The sequence below is a fragment of the Amaranthus tricolor genome, chromosome 10 (genome assembly GCF_026212465.1).
Source record: "Amaranthus tricolor cultivar Red isolate AtriRed21 chromosome 10, ASM2621246v1, whole genome shotgun sequence".
Classification (NCBI taxonomy): Eukaryota; Viridiplantae; Streptophyta; class Magnoliopsida; order Caryophyllales; family Amaranthaceae; genus Amaranthus; species Amaranthus tricolor.
Window position 1 is genome coordinate 4,645,926 of NC_080056.1, and position 23,995 is coordinate 4,669,920.

At 31.6% G+C, this 23,995-nt stretch overlaps 3 protein-coding genes across 3 annotated transcripts; 1 reads left to right on the plus strand and 2 right to left on the minus strand.

The window, feature by feature from the left end:
* Positions 1-9,200: 9,200 nt before the first annotated feature.
* On the plus strand, positions 9,201-12,187 carry LOC130825411 (heavy metal-associated isoprenylated plant protein 33). Its single transcript, XM_057690625.1, has 3 exons — positions 9,201-9,536; positions 9,771-9,846; positions 10,125-12,187. The coding sequence occupies exons 1-3, from the start codon at positions 9,507-9,509 to the stop codon at positions 11,708-11,710; spliced, it is 1,692 nt and encodes a 563-aa protein (XP_057546608.1). The 5' UTR covers positions 9,201-9,506; the 3' UTR covers positions 11,711-12,187.
* Positions 12,188-15,984: 3,797 nt separating this feature from the next.
* On the minus strand, positions 15,985-22,150 carry LOC130825412 (probable E3 ubiquitin-protein ligase LUL3). Its single transcript, XM_057690626.1, has 3 exons — positions 21,438-22,150; positions 18,557-19,067; positions 15,985-16,298 (listed from the first exon to the last, which is right to left on the minus strand). Exons 1-3 carry the CDS (start codon positions 21,980-21,982, stop codon positions 16,182-16,184), a joined length of 1,173 nt encoding a protein of 390 aa, XP_057546609.1. The 5' UTR covers positions 21,983-22,150; the 3' UTR covers positions 15,985-16,181.
* Positions 22,151-22,965: 815 nt separating this feature from the next.
* On the minus strand, positions 22,966-23,995 carry LOC130825413 (uncharacterized). The gene has a single exon (XM_057690627.1). It carries the CDS (start codon positions 23,871-23,873, stop codon positions 23,361-23,363), a length of 513 nt encoding a protein of 170 aa, XP_057546610.1. The 5' UTR covers positions 23,874-23,995; the 3' UTR covers positions 22,966-23,360.

Here is a 23,995-nt window from a genome sequence, read left to right on the forward strand (position 1 = left end):
ACTAACAAGTACTTAAAATGATACGCCGAACACACCCTACATCCTCATCCTCAAGGAAATATATGTAGGCTCGGGTTGCCTAGTATATAACCCACATCATTCGATTAAAAACCCTACTAATATTAAATTGTGTAACATATACTTCATTCGTTCCATTATCTTTGCTATATTTGACTTTTTATACAATTCAATGTGTTATTTTGATCATTTATATATTGAAATATGCACATCTAAAAATTACAAAAAATAAATATTATGAAAGCATGCGATTCGACGATTCAAACAAAATCTTACTTGACTATATTTCTTCTTACACATTAGCCACAATACATAAAATAAGCTTAAATGATAAATAGTGCCAAAAATCGCAATATAACAAGTATTTCAGAAGGAGAAAGTATAACAAAATAATTGTAAACGTGTTGGTTTAACATATATGGTATGGAGGTCGGTTTTGAACCCATTATATATCAATATTGGAGTTGTTATGATAAAAAGCTACTTTGTAAAGATGTTAGTCACTGAATCTGAAGTTAAGATAAATTGATAATGAAACGTTCACTATAAAAGCGTAATAACATAAGGTTAGGCCGCCATGCATTGTGTATAACCGTATACTACTGCATCAGACTAGGAAATAGTGAAAGACCATGTATTGATCATTTGCAGGTTTTTTAGTCGGGATTTTACTGTAAAAGGATTGATGATTGATAGTTAATTAAAGTGATTGATTTATTAGTCGTGCTAGTATTTATATATTGGTTTGACAAGCTGATTTTAAACATGCTATTAAACACGTAATACAACTTGTTCAAAAATAGCTTTTTATGACACTAAGTTGTCTGCTTATCGTTTAACCGCACAATAACTCAACGTTCTCTTTGTGTTAAAATAAGCTAAAATTCTTCAATAATCTAAGTTATCAAAAACCCTCAATACTAAATGGAAAAGGAAAGCAAAGTTGAGAAAACTCCAGATCAAAGTGTATGATGAATTAAGTTTGTGAACAGTTGTAAACCTCAATACCAAAAAGCGCTTGTGACTTAATGGATAGAGCATCTGCAAGTTAAGCTGAAAGTTTGGGATTCGACACCTATTTAGCGCAGGTATCAGTAAGGGTGTTCATAACTGGGCCGGATACCCGATTAGTCGAGTATTTATTTAAACGGCCCGTGTCACGGCCGGGTCGGGACACTGGGTACCCGATTTTATTTTTAACAAACTAATTTATAAGAACAAAAGGCAAAATTAAGCACTTCTGGGTGATTTTGATTCTTCGAGTATTGTCATCGTCCACATATTTTTAATTGTCTCTTTGCCAAGCAAAATTTAACAGAAAAGAACACCAATAATGCTTTTTCCTTGTTTCCTTTTTAAACGTTAACTGCCTTTAATTTGTTCATCACTTTCAGTTTTTTCAACTTTTTATTTTTTAGATTCGAGCTTTTTAATCTTAGCTTTCTCGCATTGATTATGAATAACCATCGACTCAGCTGCTGCTTGGTACCTTCAAGTCTCTATGATATTAGTATTAGTTACTGCCTTTTTTTTTTCAAGTTCCATTTTCCAGTGTTGATACTGATCTTTAGTTTTAGTTGTTGGTAGAACTTGTGAGTTATGATTTTTTTTTTCTTTCTAATTGATATTAGTGTAGTATTACTTAATTAGTCAGATAGTTTAACAGCTTTTACAAAAAAAAAAACCCTCTAACATAGCAGGTCCGCAGGTACTCGTTTTAATTTATTTTGTCGTCCATGATTCGACCTGGTTGAGGTGGGTTGGATACTCGACCCGTAACATATTATTATTATTGATAATTGACCCGCCATTTAAGCTACATATCAGCGGGTCGGGTTTTTTTAAACACCCCTAGATATCAGCTGGGGTTTTTTGACTGTGTGTATCATCTTTACTCCCTCCTTGAGAGGAACATGTATGGTTTATCCGTATTTTTCAAGAAAAACACTCGAGCCTTGCTTTGTGCGGGATACTGGAGGGTGTTTGGCATGAGGGATTTGAGGAAGGAAATGAGACTTTATTTCAAAAGTAAGTCCAAGTCTTTGTTTGTTTAGAGAGAATAGGAATAGAGAATGAGACTAAAATGGGAGAAAGTCCCCAAGAAAAATGTCTTGGGGGAGGGTAAGTATTTGAGTTGAGACTTTTATTTTATCTCTTTTTTCCAAGTAGCTACCATAACAAACAAGGGATGAGACTTTTTTATCTTCAAAGTTTCAACTTAAAAGTCCTATCTTAAAGTCTTACAAGTCCAATTCCCTTGTGCCAAACACCCCCTCGAAGGATCCTTTACCTTTTACCTTTTAGCAGTTGTAAATCAGATCTTATTTTAGTTTAAACATATATTTTCTCTGTTTTTTTTTTCTTGCACGGTTGCACCCAACGACACTTTCACATGGCCTAATGCACTAATAATTCGTTAATATCATTAATTATACACATAGAAAAATTATAAAAACTAAAAATTAATATAATTTACATTGAGACAACTCTAATTATATTTTAATTTATAAATTAACGGAAATATGACAGTGTCAAAATGTGGTTGGGTAAAACTAAAAAAGGGAGCAAGTAGTAGTATTATTTTACTGGGAAAAGCTGAGATTGAATTGTTGTAACCTCCTTAAATCCCTAATCCTCAGCTGTCCATCCAACGGGTGTGCCAAAAATAAAGTATGTGAACTCTGAAGGGCTATAATTGACTATAAATAAAAAGGCTCATAATAGAAGCTTCATGTTGCAAACAATGATGGCAGAAGTATCATCTAAGTTTTTAAATTAGACAACTTTTTAAAGTTTCATGCCAAAAGCAATCAAATTTGAGATCCCATCAGATTAAAGAAGGATTATAAAACTTACAAGCGCAATTTATATTATAGGAATTTAAGGGAAAGGAATAATAATAATAATAATAATAATAATAATAATTATAATAATAATAATAATAATAATAATAATTATTATTATTATTATTATTATTATTATTATTATTATTAATATTAAGAAAAATTTACCTAGAGTAATTCAATTTTTTATCTTTTTTTTGATTTTTTTGCAATTATCTCATTTACTGATTAACCATGAATAATTTCAACTTTAGGGGTATTTTCCTAGTGTAAACCCGCTAATTAGATGACTTGCTATAGCAAGTTTTATTTATTTTAAAAAAAGATAAATTTAAAGTTTCTGAATTTTTTATGCAAATTTTCAAATTTTACATTAATTTTCAAATTATTTTTTTGGTAAATTACCTACTATATTAGGTTATCAATTTACTGACTTTACTATAGGCAAATACCTCCTAAAGTTGAGATTATTCATGGTTAATCAACAGATGTGATTATTGTAGGATAATCATGAAAAGGTTAAATTATTTTAGGTAATTTTTCCTAATATTAATATTAAGATGAAAAAGATTCTTATCAGATCAATCAAACCAAAATAAAATTAAATCATAATTAATCAAATTAGCCAAAAAGAGCAAGGTCACAAGTATAAGTGTGCCAATTGTAACAACTAAAAAAGTGGATCATCCATTTAGATCCGTGTATGTAAAGATGCATAATACATCATCATATCTAAATAGGGCAGTTGAATTCAATTCTGATCATAATTTGACTTGATCTGAGAAAAAAAATTATTATTCAATCTGAAAAAAAAATTTGACATCAAATTCAAATCAAAGTCAAATATCAAAACAAATCTGATAATCAGACTTGAATGAATCTTCTTCTAACTTTGATTCAACCCTATATTCAACTCCAAAATTATTCCAATATTTAGGTTTGTAGTTCAATGCAAACAAATTTGTGTATGATATGATAGATATATACATATTAATGGTGCTAATGTCATTGTATGGAATTCAACAAGTTGAGCCACCTCATCTTAAAATAGTCACTTGAACAATAAACACATGAGATGATAACTCTAAAATGGTTTACTTTAAAATAGGAACTTAGACATACAAATAATCTTTTTCGTTTGTTCTTATCGACATACCACCTTCCTATGGCCTACAATTGAAGGGTTAAGAGCTTAAGGACATCTATGTAGAACCCCTTTAGTTTTATTCCTTTTAACTTACTTTAAATTATAATTTTGATAAAATGATAAGGAGGACACAAATTATCCAAAATAAACTGATTTTAAATAATTGGATGTACTACTCCCTCCTATTAAGTATGCCTATTTTTATTTTTTATTGGATTTTTTTTTAAATGCGGCAAACTCTAAAGGATGAAAAGAGTATTTTTCAAGTGAAATCTATGTTTGTTGTTATCAATTACTCTCGAGAAATTAATTCAACTAAAAGTTTGAGCTGATGGTTGAAGTTTTAATATATGTTGTATACTCTATCACACGATACTCGAGAGCTTAGACTAAAAGTGTGAATATAATATATGCTAGTATCATATATGATGTTAAATATTTCACATGAAATGAGGCACGAATGAGATTCAAACATGTGACATTTATTTTGTTGACATTTAATACAATGTCAAGAAATTAACGGAACCAAAATCTTATGTTTTAGCTGAGTTGGTCTCTTTAGATGCCCGTCACCTAAGCTTCTAATACTATGTCTAAAAATCAACTCAATTAAAAGCTTAAATTTATTGTTGAAGTCTTATACCATAATTTATACTCTATCTATTATACTTCCATTGTTATCCTTCTATTAATTCAAGGTATAAAATAAGCCATAATATAAATAGATAGAATAAATATATGGATGATTACATTTGTGTATGAGCTTAATCGACATAAGTGCGAGATCATTGCTAAAATAGTAAATATTAAAAAAATCAAAAAGAAAACCTAGATTTTTTATTGAAAATAACTAAAAATAATGAAAGGAACAAACAAAGACTAATTATGCTGTATCATACCATCATATCCGGTAATTCCGCTAAAGCTAAAGTCCGAAGTAATATACACACAAATTATTCGTTTATCCCTCTAAAAATCTTTTTTGGGTTGGTTATATACTAATACTACTCGATAAATATTTTTTGAAAAGATAAAATGTTTGAAAAGACATACGAAATAGGAGTAATTAAGTTGGATGAAATTAGTTGCAGAAATGTGTTTCAGGGTTATGAAAATGTGTGATTGAACTGAAAGTGGGAGTAACACAAATTATTCGTTTATCCCTCTAAAAATCTTTTTTGGGTTGGTTATATACTAATACTACTCGATAAATATTTTTTGAAAAGATAAAATGTTTGAAAAGACATACGAAATAGGAGTAATTAAGTTGGATGAAATTAGTCGCAGAAATGTGTTTCAGGGTTATGAAAATGTGTGATTGAACTGAAAGTGGGAGTACATTGTAGCTAACACATTTAAATGTGTCATTTTCTCACGTTTGGTCCACATTTTTTATTTTTTTATTTGTTCTTTCTATTTACTTTTTTTCGCGAATCTAAATATAAACTAAAAATTTAAATAATTTTAATTATGAGTTTTTAGAAATTATAAAAATTGATATTTATAAAATATATATTGAGACGAATCAATCAAAATCCCATATAAATATGTTTTTTTATAGAGATTCATGATAAATCATAGTCAAAGTTACTAAAATTCGTAAATTTTATTTGGGAAGAACATATTAAAATAGAGAAAATAATATGTTATTTTTATCAAATATTTTCTTAAACAACTGACTTATCCAACAAATTTAATACCCAACAAAAATATTTAACATTATCAGCTAGACTAACAAGTCAACTTAAAAAGTCATTAAGACAACAACCAACGACCATTGTCCACACATCCCTTCAAAAGATCACTAATTCTCTATTGAGATCATCTCACAGTGAGATGAACAACCTTAATTGTGTAAGCTCAAACTATTTTAAAAAATTGCGTCATGTATAAGTGAGAATTCAATTTCATTGATTTTTTAATATTTTTTTACTAATAAGCATTTTGTATGGATTCGTCTCACGGTGAAATGATTTCATATAAGAGGAACTTTAAAAAATAGAAGAAAAAGATAATAATTAAAAAAAAAGGAGGTTGGCAGAATTTAATGGAGTGAACAGAAACACATGAAGAGTGCAGTGTAATAAGGAGGGGTATCAACTATCATCAAGTGTGGGAGTATGTAGGGAGGGGTCTGCGCAATTGTAGGAGTATAACATTACTCCCTATAGCTAACACATTTAATTTTCTAGGTGTAGCCTTAAATTTAATGTTCCATTCTCTTTTTGTTTCATAATATTGTAAAATATTATTATTATTATCCTTAAATAATAATAAAGGTATAAGATTTAGTGAGCCACGAAGTACCAATAAAATAGTAGTAAATATAAAATTTTTTAATTTACCTTATGACATAGTAGTAGTATATAGGTATAGCAATGTAGAAGTATCATAAAACGGACTAAAAATAAAAGTGTAGGACGTATTATGAAATGGATGAAAAACTTTCAGACATATCTGATCCATGGATAAATTAAATGATCGTTATGAGATTAAAAGGATTTATATTCAAAGAGGTCCTTAACCTCGAAATCATTTTGTTTTCCAAACTATATGGTCCCTTTATGCATGACAATTCAAGTGACGTGGTATGATAAGTACTCTAATGGCCCGTTTGGTTAGTGGTACTAAATGGTAGAAATAAGAATGATTTATAGTGTTAAATTTCATCAAAAGTTTCATATCATTCCCGTGGTAATGAAACTTTGATTACAAAAAAGTTTTTTTGTTTATAAATTTCATTACCACCTAATACCACAACTCCCAATGGTCATGCATTGGAATGAATTTTATGAAGAAAGTGAGATGATTGAAGTGGTACTAAATGGTGGTAGTGGGAATGATTTATAGTATAAAATTTCATCAAAAGTTTTATATCATTCCCATGGTAATAAAACTTTGATCACCAAAAAGTTTTTTGGTTTACAAATTTTCATTACCGCCTAATACAACATCTCCCAATGATAATGCATTAAAATGAATTTTAATACAAAATCTCCTAATGATAATGCATTGGAATGAATTTTACGAAGAAAATGAGATGATTGAAGTTGGACAAGCATGTCCATCATGGCAGCCAAAAAATTTTTCAACCAAAATTACAGTAGTTTTTCATTCCTATTACCACCGTTAATTATCACATACCAAACGACGCCATAAAAAATTTAATACTCATGTTGGTGTACAAAACAGTATCCATAATTAATGTATAAAAAGATGTGAACATCATATGTTACAAAAAGAAATCCATAGAAATTATTTTTCATGATAATGCAAGCAAGCTACTTTTGAATATATGTATGGCTATTGATAGATTACTTGTTTGAATATACGAAATGCATTCTATGTTTAAGATTTTGCTTTTCATGATACATTTCATGAAATTAATGTTAAGGAAAAACTTATTCACTAAGTATATCTTTGTAAAGACGGAATCAAGATTTTGTAATTGCAATGGCATTATATCGTGCTGCTAATTAACATATAATTTCAAAAGATTAGGAATGAAGGTTTGGATTGTTTGCCCAAATTTTGGTTTATTTGAACATCAATTTGATTTTTGAGCAAACATTCTGAGATTAGTTAGATTTGAAATGATAGATGTTTATTTTTCACATATTTATGATTTTTTTTTTTAAAAAAAAACAGTAAAGTAAATCTTGGAGCATATTCAACTCCACATCAGAGAAGATCTTCAACAGTCAAATAGAAGTTACAACTTTTTTTTATCTTTTTTTTTTCTTTCTTTTCTTTTAATCCTAGGTAAAAGGAGAAAAATGAGAGGTTAGAGGCCGATATAGAACAAAATAAAATAATATTGATAATATTTTTATAAATGTTCACTGGGTCAATGCATTCACACTGCAAAATTTATACTAACCAATATATACTTTCTCCGTTCTGAAATACTAGCTACATTTCGATTAAGCTTATTTTATACGTTGCAACTAATGTGTAAGTAAAAATATAGTCAAATGAGATCTTGTTTTAATCGTCTAATTGCATATTTTCATAATATTAATTTTTTATAATTTTTAGATTTGTATAATTCAACATATAAATAAACAAAATAATGCATTGGAATGCGTAAAAAGTGAAATGTAGCAAATATAATGAAACAGATGAAGTATATTCATATCTCTAGGGATTTAATTTATACATAAGTTGAATGTTGTTAGTTGATATTATTAACTGACTACGAATCCCACTTATGGTAGATGAAATTTGATTATAAGACTTTACACGAAAAAGACGATATTTACTCCAATTAAGACAAAATTCGATCCATAGTTACAATTTTTGTATTAAAAAAATAAATAGAAAACCTCAATAACAATCAATCCCAAACACTTCACTATTCACACCTGACAGTCCACAGTCCACAGACAAAGCAAAGAGAAAGAAGGTTAATGAAGCCAACTCAGTCTTCTCTTACCTTTTTATAATCTCTTTAGTTTAGAGTATTACCCAAGCTTAATTGATAACTTCTTCACATGCCTCTACTCATTTAACTCACACCTTCATTTTTCTCCATATTAAAATCAAAATAAAAATAAAAATACTGATACAAATACTATTACTTAGCTTTTTTTTTTCATTGACGTGTTTTACAAATATTTATTACTTAATTGAAGTGATTGATTTTGTTTAGAAGATAATTCAGATCACAATTGAAGAATTAGATAGAAGTTGACTGAGATATAAGCTTTATGGACTACTCCTTTAAAACCAATTAGTTTTAGGATGAAAACTCATCAAACTTATGTGCAGAGTTAACTCTACTCTTTTACGGATCCTGTTGTGTACAAACTCCATAATAAATTTAATAAAATTATGAGTGAAGCCGTTACATAATAATTAAAATATCTCTTTGTCCCATCAAATTTGAAGCATTTTTTATTTTAGTTCGTTCCATTTAATTTGCAGCATTTTTATTTTTGGACAATGACCCGTCACTTTCTTTTAATCTCATCCATAAATTTTAACTTTCTTTTAATTTTATCTACACAATTTATTCTTTTCTTTTTTTTGTTACCACTTTTTAAAAAATCCATTTCTTTCTCTTCAATGCAATTCTGTAAGAACATATGAGTGTTTAAACTGAATTAGATAAAATAAAATTATTTAATAAACTATATTGAAAAAAACATCCTAAAATAAAAAAGGGTAATATAATTATCAATAATAAATAAAGGCCTAAAAGAGCCATAGAGAAGAGAGTAGCTCTTGGACCAGTCCTACTACTTCTGCTTCATCTCACTCACATTCTGTGTTTCTCTCTCTTCTCCTTCTTACTTTCTCTCTCTAACTCTGAAATAGAGGAAGCAGTGTTAATTAGAGCTAGTTTAATGTTCACCCACCCTCTTCTATACACAATAAGAATAAACATTTTTTTTTAATAATAATACATTTTTCATTTCTATTCTTCCCTAATTCTGTACTTATTCTAGATCTATTTTCACTTTTATTCTTACTTGGGTTTTCTTTTTTAAATCAATATGAGTAAAGAAGAGTTCTTGAAGATTCAGGTAATTATTTTTATTTTTATAAATATTTTTGTTTAAGTTATCACCGACAACGGCGACAAGGATAAGGTTGCGTGTATCTAATTCCCAATAGTAATGTTTATAACTCTGTTTTATTATATTTGCTACTGATAATGACATTTTTCATAAAACACAATTTGGTGGGAATATTTTTATTTTAGATTTTTATATTTGTGAATTTTTATTTATTTATTTTTAATTTTTTGTATGTTGTAGACTTGTGTTCTTAAAGTAAATATACATTGTGATGGTTGCAAGCAAAAAGTGAGGAAAATCTTGCAGAAAATTGAGGGTATGTTCCCCTTCATTCTTTTTTTTTAATACTTTTTTTATTTTAATTACAAAACCCAATTTTTATGTATAAATTTTATCAAGAATTTATGCTTTATTCTTTTCTTGCTACTAAATTCATTAGTTTCCCAAGCTTGAATCTTTGTTGAAAATTCTATACATATCTGTTACTTTAAATTTGCTATGTTACGAAAATTGAAGTATGTAGCAAATTTAAAAGGAACAGAAAAATTGAGATGTATGGGAATTAATTTGGATTTGGATTTGTATTTGAAACAGGAGTGTATAAGACAAATATAGATGCAGAACAAGGGAAAGTAACAGTTTCTTGTAATGTAGACCCAACAACACTCATCAAAAAGCTTAATAAAGCTGGTAAACATGCAGAACTTTGGGGTGCACCTAAACCCAATAACAATCTTAATCAGTTGAAAAATTTTGATAATGGGAAAGGAAATCATAATCAAAATCAAAACAACAAAAATCAAAACATGAAAGGAGGTGGACCCCACCAAAATCAGCCTAAAGGTGGTGGTGGGGCCCATCAAAATGTACCTAAAGGTGGTGGTGGTGGTGGTGGTGGTCCAAACATACAACAGTTGCAGCAGTTGCAGCAACAAATGAAAGGGATGGGGATGGGAGATCTGAAAATGGGGCAACAATTTCAAGGTATGAAGAACCCACAAGTTATTCAACAAGGGGGTGGTAAAGGGGTTAAGTTTAATGTACCTATTGATAATGATTTAGAGGATGATGAATTTGATAGTGAGGATGATTATGATGATGATGATTATACTGATGATGATGAGTTTGATGATGAATTTGAGGATCTTGGTAAGATGAAACCTATGGGTATGGGTGGTGGTGGGGGAGGGGGTGGGGGTGGGGGTCCGCCGCCTAATTTGATGATGAATGGTGGTGGTGGTGGTGGGAATCCTATGATGAATCCTCATTTAATGAATGCTATTGCGCAAGCAAAGGCGGCTAATGGTGGTGGAAATCCTATGATGAATCCTCAATTGATGAATGCTATTGCGCAAGCAAAAGCGGCTAATGGTGGTGGTGGTGGTGGTAATAACAATGGTAAAAAAAGTGGTGGTGGGGGAGGAGGGAATGTCCCGGTTCAAGCTAATGCAGGTAAAAAGGGCGGTAACGAAGGAAATCATAATCAGAATCAAGGTGGTGGTAAAAATAATGGTGGTAAACAAGGTGGCGGGCCGCCTATGCCCGGAAATGGTGGGAAAAATGGTAATAATGGACAACATCAAGGTGGTGGTGGGAATAATAATGTTGGTGGTGGAAACATGATGATGATGAATGGTGGGGGAAAGAAAGGAGGAAATGGGATGAATGATGGAGGATTACCATCTAATCATCATGGCATGGTTGGAAATGGAATGAATAATATTCCAAATGGAGGAGGAGGAGGGGGTGGAGCAGGAGGAGGAGGATTCAATCATGCTATGGGGGGCATGCCTGGTGCCACTCATCATGTGAGTGGTGCCCACAACATGGGCCAAATGCCCCCAATAGCCCAAATGGCTAACATGCAAATGGGTCCAATGGGCTCAATTCCGGCCGTTCAGGGCCTACCAGCAGGCACCGCCACACCCGCTTACTTCCACGGTGGCCCACCACCTGAAATGATGGGCCAAAACCCAAACCCAAATAACCCGTACCACCAACAAATGTTAGCTCAAATGATGATGAATCAACAACGAACCAACGGTAATGAGCGTTTTCAACCCATGATGTATGCACGACCACCACCGGCCATGCATTATATGCCGGCTTACCCGCCCGTCGACCCTTATACACACTATTTCAGTGATGAAAACACATCATCAAGTTGCAATGTTATGTGACAAAAATATCGAAAAAAAAATGTAAGTTAGACGTGTGGTTAAAGGCTTGCTTGGTCATGATCCGTGAACAAGGCCAATGTGTAGTTCTGCTCACAAGGGGACATGCAGAAGAATCTATGATGATAATTCACTCCAAAAACATGACTCTATATATCATGCACCCCTTTGTTTTTATTAGCTAAGTTATTTTTTATAATTTCACTTTCTTAATTTTCACATTTTATTTAGTTGTAATTTTATTTGAGTTATCATAGAGAGGAGGGTACGTTATATATTATATATAGATAATTTATATAAATGCAAAACAAGTTTGTAGTGGATGATGATAATGTAAACTTTAGGAAACGATGAGAAAACAAAGTCGTTCAATGTTTATATTTGTTTATAATAATGTCTTTTTTATATATAAAAAAAAATACCCCATAATAATTTAAAAAAAAGAAAAAGAAAAATGGGGTATTAACAATCTCCCTCTCATTTCATTGTTGTATTCTCTATCATGCAACTTTTGTGATATTTTTCATTTTAATATGTTTTTGATACATATCTTGTTTAGGATGACCCACACTTTTTGTAAGTACTTATTTAGGTATTTAATACTTCCTCCTATTCAGTTTAGATGTCCCACTTACTTTTGAAACACTGTTTATTTATCACTCTTAAATTGTATTTTATTATTAATCTATAAGTTAAAACATAGTCATGTGGGATCTTATTTAATTCGTTTTGATGTAAAGATTATTAATATCAACTTTTTATAATTTTTAATTATACATAACTCGATTTATTAAGGATTGAATAAGTGCATTGGATAGAGTGCATAAAGTAAATGAAACACTTAAGATGAATAGGAGAGAGTATTTTTTATCACACATATAGTACTTTTTTTATCTAACTATTTAAAAAGTACTTATATTGCAAAACTTATTGGACGGAAATAGGAGTATATTTTTTTGCATTTTAATCTCATTTTTTTTCTCGATCTATCGTGTAATTAAAAAAAAAATATAAAAGTTTGCTTTTAACTTTACGAGGATGGTCCTTGTGAGATATCTTTATCATTATGATATGTAGGATTTCACTATCCACGTAGTTTCTGTTCAACATCATCATATTTGTTTTCATACTTGTATGTATGATGATTGATGATGGCTTTTGTTTATCGTTTGAATTTGATTCTACTCCGTCCATTTGAATATGTAGCAAAGATAAATAAAATATTTAGGGATGTATGGTAAATAGTTAATAATTGGTAGTTGGTAATTGACTACATTGATTGAATTAACCAGTTAATTTTATTAATTGTTTTGGCCAGCTGATTTGCTGTTATGAGCAGTTTATTCAAAAACAACTTACTCATAACAATAAGTTATTTTAACCATCTAATTTATCAAACAATAATATTGGATGGTTTGACCGCACAACTATCTATTTGTATCAAAACGAATTAAAATTGCTTAATAATATATTTTGTCAAACACTATTTTTAAAAAAAAGTTAAAAAGGGAGTCAATATATAAGTGACGCAAAATTAGTGAGATATATTCAAATAACAAATAATATTAAATGAGTGAGACCGAAAAAGTAATGAGGATGGATTATTGTTTGGTAGGGTCTCCATCCATAAGTTTCGCTAAAGTGGAATATTGGCCCCCATGTCCCTCAACCCCACTATCTTCTTTTAGCTAAAGTGTTTTTATTTTAGGTAAATCAACATAACTTATTCAAAAGCTCTGTTAAGCCTAGCCAATTCAATTTCTATTTCATTTTAGTAAAATTGAATTCAAACGCTTATGAGCCATAAGCCGTATATATTGAGTATAATGATCGCGACATAAAATTGAAATTATGAAAACTCACAAACATAACCGATGTAATTTGTATTGTTTGATATAATAAGTGAATACTTTCTTTGATTTTTAATAGTTGCTATACTTCTGTTTTTTACGCTATTCAATGCACAAGTTTAATCTTTAATATCTTTAATTTCATATGATAAATAATTTAAAAAAGTTAATACTATAAAAATACGCATTAAGACGAATCGAATAAGATCTCACTTGACTATGTTTTACATTATACATGGAGAAATATATATCAAATAAAGTCAGATGATGAACATTAATTGCTACAGGAACTATAGCAACTATAAAAACCCAGAGGAAGTATTTGATATCAAATGATATATTATATTAATATTGGAATAATATTTTATGAGTAGAATGAAATTTATAATCAACAAATGTATGGTTTATAGTCATGACTATCAGCTCGATATCTCGCACAAAAATTAGTTTCTAAAGGAATTTTATCCCATAAAAAACCCAATTGAATTTTTCTTCACTTATAAACTCGTGAATAACAAATTATCTCAAAATCATCCAAAACTAAATGAACCCTTTAAAAGTCAAAGAAATTAGTAAATTCAATACCATAAACCAAGAAAATTTTAATTGAAAAAGTAGAAAATTCTTAACAAAGTTAAGATTCTAAACAAATAAATTAACGAATAAATAATAAACCAAATGATTAAGAAACAATGAAAAGAATCGGGCATGTGAATGATAAAATGATTAAATTAAAATTATAAAACTAAACAAGTTAAGAAGTATTTTTAGTATTTAAACTCGTATAATTTAGTAATAAATTTTTTGGTATAAAATTACATATGCAAGCAATTAGATCTACCATTGAATGACAATAACAATAACCAAACACTAAAACTTAAAAAAATGCTCAATCTTAAGTATGATAAGCCTTATAAATAGTAAAACTTCCATCAAGTGATAAATCTCACCAAATTTTACTATTTAACATTACCAATACATAGGAATTATGACTTATGAGTATTCATTGGTGGGTATCAAAAACCCCATATAGCCCATAACTATCATCACATAACAACAAATAAATTACATACCCCACTTTCCACTAATACAAAGCTCCACCATCTAATGGAATTCCTAATACTAGTGTGGTTACCATGTTTACTCCTTTGATTTGTCAGCTGTTTTGACTCGAGTTAAAATTGAATTTTATGCCTACAATTGCTATTACATCATTGTAAATTAATCGTTAAAAGTCAGATCAAAATCAAATTCGATTATATAAGGTCGAATAAATGTCGGATCAGATCTGTTTTGAACAGAGTTTTGAGTTGAGACGTTAATGGATAATATAGTATATGTATAGGAGTTTGGAGTAAACACGTTTATGTACAGAGTAGCTAACTCAGAGCAATTGGTTCCCATAAAAGGTCAAAAACTGTAATTTATGTGCAGTCCCATATCACATGCTGTTTCTACAATGATTGATAATGAGAGGAAAATTAAAGTAAATTTTGACTTCATCATGTAAATCTCAATTATTTTGCATTTCATTCCAAATACCTCTTTTTTAGCAAATGTTACTCTTACAATCTTATCCTACAAGACTACAATCATGAATAATTTTATAATGATGCACTTTTAAAAACTACTTATATTTTTATTTCGTTCTATTACACTTGCTACTGATTGTAACATATTTTTTCCTAACATATCACCATTAAGTGTGAGTATTTTAAAGCTGAGGAAGCATATTTTAGAGCGGATTAAGTTTATACAAAACTTACTAGGTGACTGCTAGCACCACACAAACAACCAAAGAGAGAGAATAAAACATAACTTGTAGCTTGTTCATTGTCGGTTTTCTTTTTAGTTTTCAGTTTTAAATAATCGATTTTTAAAAACTAAAAGCCACAAATAGGAAACTAAAAGTGGTTTTCAAATTATATTTTCAAGAAATATGACTAAAATTTATTATAAGACATACATCATAAGGCGTTCGACAATTGGCTGTTGACTTGTTTGATCAGAAGAAAATGTTAGCCAGTTGAAAAAAATCAGCTCCTTATGAAGATATTTGGTAAATTTAGGTATTGATTGTTAGTTGTTTATAAGAGAAAAATGGATCAATAAGCCAAAAACCAACCAAAAAAAGCTAATAAGAGTAACTTTTTTTATTTTGGCTTAAAAGTCATTTACCAAACACTTTTTTTTACTGTTTAACCAGCCAACAAACCAAAAGCCAAAAACTAACCAAATTCGAATTCTAATAGGTTATTCATTAGGTTTCCCTGATTCGTATTAACACTAACAAAACAAGGCATCAATACGTTGCTGCGAACAGCAAGAGACCAAATTCGAAAGTTAGACTTCAAACTCGCCCACAAACAATACTAAGTAGACCCAAGATTTAAGCCACCAAGAACAAAATATTAAGAGAATTTACAATAGCAGATAGCACACATTGATATGAAAAGAATGAAGGTATAATTCAGTAGACGGGTTAACTTCCATACGGATACAGAAGTATATATACTATCTATATTACAAGATAAATACAAATTCACAAAGGGTAAGAGGGATAGTCATGAACTATTATGGCATCATACAATCATATCCAAGATAATAAGAGCAACTCTAAGAGATTATTGATTACCAGTAGTGTTTATCTTGATCTCAATAAGCTCGGAAATTGGTTGGCGGCAAATTGGGCACTTGTTTGTCTGAAGTCTGAGCTCTTTAGCACAATCACTACACATACACTGCAAAGAGAAGAGTAATTAATCAAGACAAGCACACTAAGCCGGAAATAATCGGTAAGATAAAAAGAAGACATGCTCGAAAACGTTTTTTTTTTAACATTTTCTATGACACTTCAAGACAACAGGCCAGCCTGCCTCGGGCCTTAAATCAACTTGATTAACAGATAAAGACATGAAAAATCGGTACTAAAAAAGGTTTATATGATTCCTAATGAATTGACTATCCCGTTAACAAGTTGTACCCTCGAACGAAAGCTTAGAGAAGTTGAAAATTTAGTAACATGTCAATTGAGGTAACTTAATGTCATATTACATCAAATAGTAAACATCTTAATAAGGTATATAACAAAAGTAATCAAATTGTAAATTCAGATAACTTGGTATTTATGTTCGTGGACCAGTTCACTAATATCCCGTCTTTACATATGCTCAAACCATCTTAAACGATTCTCTCTCAACTTCTCGATAATTGCGACTCCTAAACCTTTCTTATATCATCATTTCAAATTATATCCCTCAAAGTATGTGATGTCTGTACACCATCCCATTCGCATTTCCCCTACTCTCATCTTCTAATACTATTCTAATGGTCATCCGATAAAACTTGCCCTTAAACTTTAGGGGCACACCTTGATCACATATCCAAGTGTTGTGAAGCTTCCTTTACAGACTACAAAAGAAAAGAAATTCTAAATGGTAGCAATGAGGTATTGTGAAACGCAAATGGAAGCAAAAAAACTTTTGTATACAATAAGGTTAACAATTAATTACGCTTGTAATATTGATGAAAGATGTTTGTTGAATAGACCGTTATTTTTAATAAATTGACAATACTAGCCCTAATTGAAACACATCCAACCATCCTAACTCTTCAAGCTCTTGCTATTTTCAATGTTCAAACATCAAACTCAATCTTTAACTCTCAATATCTCTCATATTTCTCACTTTCTCTATACTACTTATAATGAAACAAGCTCAATGGAAGTCTTTAGTGGATGAATAATGGAAGATGATAAGAAATCAAATAGTTTGTGCCTTTTCTTCTTTAAGACTATTGTTCCTTTTGCTGCTATCTGCAAATTCATTCCTTTTCTTTAACAAAAGTTGTTCTTTCCTAATGTGTTAACAATACCAAGTGGCTTTCTTAATTTTCCTATGGTAGTTTGTAAGGTGGGTTTTGACTGATGGGCTGGACTTGAAAGAAGGCTGAGCTTTTTTAGTGGATAAGTGATGAAAATGGGTTATCAATGTAACAGAGAATCAATAGAGGAAACAAGTTTGGAATTTTCCATGTCACTCTCTAGAGAAGCTTAATCATAAAGTCTTAAAATAGCTACTTGTAGTTCTTCTTCAATGCATAACACAGCAGTTGGTTCAGTTGAATAGCATATGTTTATAAAGGCTTGTAAACAAGATAATAGATTATTCTAATGCTCTACTTCACAAACTAAATCAATTTGTGATCCATGAATATGAAGATTGGGTGATGATGGGTGGTTTAGTTTATTCTAGGGTAAAATAAGAATAAAATTTAATTTTATCTCATTTAACCAAAAAATTAAGTTGTCTGTAAAAAAATTATGTTGTGTTGTTAACCTTAACTTCATTGCTACCACATAGAGTTTATTCTACTTTCACAAGGATTGCGATTATTACCTCCCAAATTAATAATCATAGAATCAATTATTTATTCAAGTCTCCTCAGCATCCTAATAATCATTTCCATCTAGCTAGGAACAACACAACCTGATCGTAACTATGACAAGAAGACACCAAAAGGCTATAATGAGGTGCCAGCAGACACATCTAACACAGCATGCCACCAAGAAAGCCGTCACAATTGCTGGGCTAATGAGAAGTAATCTCCTCACACACGCTGCTGTGCACATTTTCTAGCCCATATTGCTTGCTAACATATACACAATTCAGTGTAACATAATTCGCCAGTTAATTCGCTTTTTGAATTCGTGATTCGCTCAAAATGACCCTAAAATAGCGCCGACCATAATTCGCTTTTTTGATTTCCGATTAAGAAGATTAGTGAGTCATGTGACAGTGACACAATTACACACTCACCTATAAGGCTATAGCATATAGGCCAGCAGCAGCCTTGAACTCCTAGCATAGTACAAAACAAGGCTAAAATGTACAAAAAATTAAAGTATGTGTGAACAACCATTTTTTAAAATTAAAAAACACAATCTTGGGGACCGAGTTTTTTAAAGAACACAGTAAACGATGTTCGAATAAACTCTTACCAGATGTCGGCATGGCATTACAGCTGTATTCTTGGGCTCCGTCATGCAAATCACACATTCTTTTCCAGGGTCATCATCATTAAATCCTTCAGAAGATGAATTTCCAATCCCATACAAATCACGAAGTTCATAACGAACACCGTCGATGTACAAAATCTGCCTAATTGCTTTTACATGAAAGGACCCATCATTCTTCGTCTCAATAACAGCCTGAGTAACCTGTACCCTAGGTGAACCCTCTGTTGAAGATGATCCTACCATATCATCAACTTCCTGCGATTTTGAATATACTTCAGCATATATAACAAGTGGGAAAACATCATCTTCTGAAGGTTTTCCAAGACTTTCCAAATCGAAGAATCCCAAGTCCACACCAGTTCCACTGGCCTGGCAAAATCTCTGCCCTACCCCTTTTTCGAAAGGGACTTTAACTGACGTGCTTGCCTCTGGATAAGCTGGAGTGAATGAGCAGGTCTCTTTTTCCTCCTTTGCAAAGTAGTAAATAGTTATGCTGTCAAAAAAATAACAACTTCAAGAATTCGGTTCACACATGAAATCATGATACATGTTATCAAAATTTATGAGCTACATAGCATATTCAGAGAAGTATCATGTTACTACAAGTTATACAATTCGTTGTGTCTTAAAATTCTTTCCAGAAAGAAGGTCAATACATACACATCAAAATATCATACATTCAAGAACAACAAAAGAATAATCTACTTATCCACACAAAATTATGTCGAATTTTTAGACAAGTTTTGTCCAGAATCCTAGATTTCTAATTAGGTGTAGGAAAATTTCACCCGTTCAGTCCATCCCTCTCCATTGTGAAATCCAACACCATTAACTTATCAAACAGAGATATGAAAACTTATGATGCAGAAGCACATACTAGCCACTATTTCAAGATTGCGCTTTTTCTGTTATATTCTCCTCGGAGAAAAAGAAAACAATTGTCTAACAGCTAGCTTGTATCTTTGTTCTTCTATAGTGGTCGTAATTCCCCCTTTTTGGCATGCTTAAGTTCTAAGAGACAAATTGGGAACTCCTTTGAGCCAATAGTATAATTCACTTGATTGTAAACTATGTTACTCAGACTTTTCATTTTGCTTCACGTACCCGTGTCTGATCCTTGATGCTCGGATATCGGTATGACACTTAGACACTTCATTTTGGGCATAAAATTGAATGTTTAGACGTATCCGATACTGAGACACGTACCAATATCTAACATCAGTACCCGAGTCTAAGTAACATAGATTGTAAAAAATAATATTGGTCTTTGCTAGACACAAATATTGGCAGCTTCCCTTTTAGGTTCTAAGGTGTCTCATTATCTCCCAAAAAACTCACCCTATGCCGAATGTAAAGCTGTAGTAGACATATTTTAGCTTTGAAGTGTTAGATTCTTCTCGTATGCTGGAAGATGGAAACTCATCAAATTAGAGCTTTTGAGTATGCAAAGCTTTTGGTGTCAAGTGTTTGTTTTCCTAAAAAAATCTTTAAAATTTGCTACAAAATCTTATTTGAACAGGAGATTCCAAACACTTAAAAGAGAACCTAGGAGAACTATATTCACCTAAATCCGTTTGTGGTTCAAACACTAGAAATCCCTAGCAATGGAATATTATTTCTATTATAAAGCTTCTTTGGGCTCTAACTTGCAAGGCTGATACGCTTCAGGTTAAATGACTTGATACTAAATGCATTAGGAACAAGAACATCAATGATTGTTCTTTCATGTCTTTATCTCAAAATTTGGAGAAATATGGTCAATTATCACAGCCTTGTACAATCATATGGAGGACGGGCATTTTCACTTCCGCAACAAGCTTATAACCAATCCAATACGATTTTAATAAGAAATTTTATAGTGTTCTAGAAAAGGCTGATTTGCTATAATGGAAATTATCCTAAAAGCGTGTTCAACTCTTGATTGGTGTGCACAGTCCAGTGGATAGTTTCTTGTGATCCAACATGTGTCCGTGTCCCTTCCATAGGTCTCACATGAGACTAGAGAACATCAGTTCATTTGAATGTTTCTTCAGCAGCGATATTTGGATTCAGTTCCTTCACTTCACAAAAATCAACAGATTCTAACATGTACTCATGATATTCAGATTGCAATTCATCTTAATAGCTAAATATTTTCAACTATTTACCCGGGTTTCTCATTTGCAATGAAGACAAAGATTCACGACTCCTTAACTGTACTAAAACAAAATGGCTTATCAATCAAGGTGCACTTCTTAAGCCCGCGTTGCAGCATATGGTGTATGTAGCCATAAATCAAACGAAAAGGTCTCTTTGTCGTTACAAGGGTAAAGCCACTGCATTCCCCCTCCCCCCGCCCCCCCCCCCCCCCCCCCCCCCCCCCCAACTGGTCAGGAGCTACTTCAATGGCAATGTAGGGCTAATGTACTTGTACACATAAACTTAGGTATCACCACAATCCTATGAATTCCATACTCCACCCTCAAAAACTTAAATTGCCTAAATGTCAAACCCATTGCACAAAAATATAAAATTAAATTGCAAATCAAATGCTGAAAATTCAATCAGGCACAAGAAAACAATCAATAGAATCGTCAATAAACAATTGACATCATCATCATCAACCCAATATCCGACTCGAAAAATGGGTCTAAGCGACGAAAGGTGCCGGACAATCCATGCAATTTTATCCCAAAAAAATTAAGAGCCCTGGGTACTGGAGAATGATATTATTTCAATAAACAATTGACAACTACTTTAAATCCTATAATAACAACAACACAATACAAATCAATTAGAGTTATAGAAAATTAAGATATCAAACATAAAATAACAAGAAAATTTGAAAGCACCAGCAAAAGGGGGAATGTCAAAGATAACAAACCTGCCATCATAATGAGCATCAAAAACAAAAGAAACCAAGAAATGATCGGGGTAATCCTCATCAACTACAAGCTTGATAGTATCCTTATGTACATTAACATCATTCTTAACAACTTTTGCACTCTGATGCTCCACATAAGGCGGCGGCAGTAACGATTGTTGGGGAGCAGGAAACCTAATCTGATGCCACCCATTTCCATACGTAGCAGGAAAAAAGGGTAAATTAGGTCGAACCATCATTTGATTAGCGTAATTATAACCAGAGTAGTCAAAATTAGACTGAATTGGGTGTGGGTGTTGATACTGGAACTGGGTTGTTTGGTATGGAGTATTTGAAACATATACATAGCTATTGGAAGGCGGCGGTGGAAGAGAAAGAGGCGGAGATTCGACTACTGCGGCGGAGGTGGAATAGTTATAGTAAGGAAGTGGCGGTGGTGGAGGCGGTGGCGGTGATGGTTGTTGGTTGTGAGGGTAGTAAGGAGGAGGAGGAGGATGTTGATAGTAATGGCTTTGTCTTCTTCTTGAACTCCATGAAATCCCCATTAATGGAATTGGAACAAGATTAGATCAACAAGATTGAACCAGGAATTCGGAATGGATTGTAAAAAGTTTTGATGTAGTTGGAGAATTTTGAAAGGTTGAATCGGTGCTAAATGCTGATGTATGTTCAACAAGAAGATGAACTTTAATATTTTTATTGTTAAGCCCTCACTTTTACTTTTGTCCCCTTTTTTTTTTGCTTGCCATTTGCCATAGTAAAACTAGGATTAATCTCGTGGGAATATCGGTGAGAAGATTTTCAAATAAGGAGTCTATATGTTAATAATGATATTAATTGACCTATTCAATTTATATATGGATAGCGTCTGATGGTGTGATCGTTTCACATATGAATTTTTAAGTTTGAATTTTGTTGGGTTGAATTTGGTTAAAGATCAAGTTGAGTGTAGTCTATTTAGGTCAATATCATACCGAGTCAAATTTGATTTGGATTGAATTTAGTTTCAGTTTATATTGAGTTAAGTCTATACGCCGAATTTCAGATCCATGTTGGTTATACTTTAGGTAAATCGAGTTCTATTAGATTATAAGTAAAGTCAATAAATTTTAGTTAATATCGCATTGAGTTATTTTGAGTTTTGTTGACTTCAGATTGTTATGTCATGTTCGGGTTAAGTTCGAGTTGAAAACATAAGTTCTTGTTATTTACGTTCATCGTAACTTTAGAAACCAAGTTGTAGTGAAATTCATGGTAGGTTGTGTTCTATGTTCATACCCTTAGAAGGTAGTACTCGAGAATCTCAATCAACAAAATTGATGATTCTAACTACTTGTTCTAAATAATTCTGAAGATCTTATAATTCGATGAATATAACGTAAAATGAATTATAAATTCTACAATTTTACGATCCAAATCACAATATAATAACACTAATAAAGGATATTAATGTGAAGTAAAATCTTATATGAATGAGATATAAATTAGGGGGAATGAGAGGGGTAATGAAAAAATCTAGCCATAAAACAAAAGCACTTTAAGGAATATTTTATTAACACAAACATACACTTATAGAATCATTCTCCAAAAACATTACAAGTTGAAGTTAGGCAACCACAAACTGAATCAACAAATTACAAACCATGGACTACTTCACACCATATATACAACATAATTGCCAACTAATTGCCATTCTAAGATTCACGTGCATATTAGTAAAATCATGTGACACCGTGAAGACGCAGTAGTAATAATAAGAAACACAAATTCTTAAATGAGATGGTTTCATGGTGAAACAATCTCTATTGGGCTGACCCATATACATTCAGTGTGTTAAAATAATCACTTACCATTTAAATTGATCAATTAAAAAAACTAAACTAATTATATGAGCTCGTCTCGCGTCTCATACAGATCAAAGGGTCAACATACATCACTCCTAGACTTTTTCCTAACAGCAATACACCCTCTTTGATGATCTCTAAAAATCCTTATCTCAGAACAATCTCTGAGATCTTCAAGACTAATATATTGTTGCTTAACCATTCTAGAAAAGCTCCCTCCTATATCATGTATCCACAAGTAGGGCAAACATGTTTCATCATAATAATATGCATATCTTTTCACCATACTATTCCCTCCATACTTATCATTGTTGTCATTACCTCTAATTTGAGGCATATAAGCCTTATATATGCTCTTGCTCTTGAGCCGTTTCGATGATCCTGGCTTCAATGTATATGCCTTTTTTAGCAATGATCCCACTCTGATTTGTAACTCGATTGATCGATCAGTTGAGTTGCATATCCTTGAACCGAGTTTTGAGGTGCCATTGGTGTGATCTTGGCATGTGTTTATGCACCTTAGTAGGGCAAAAATGTGTGATCCTTTAGGCATTGTTGTATGTTTTGATTGGTATGGATGGTTAGAACTCATAAGATTGATATAATAAATATGGAATGTTGATTTTACTCTCCTTGATTATCGGGGGGTGAGAGTAAGCAATACAAATGATTACATTAACAAAAAGAGGGTGAACATGGGATGTGTTATTATGA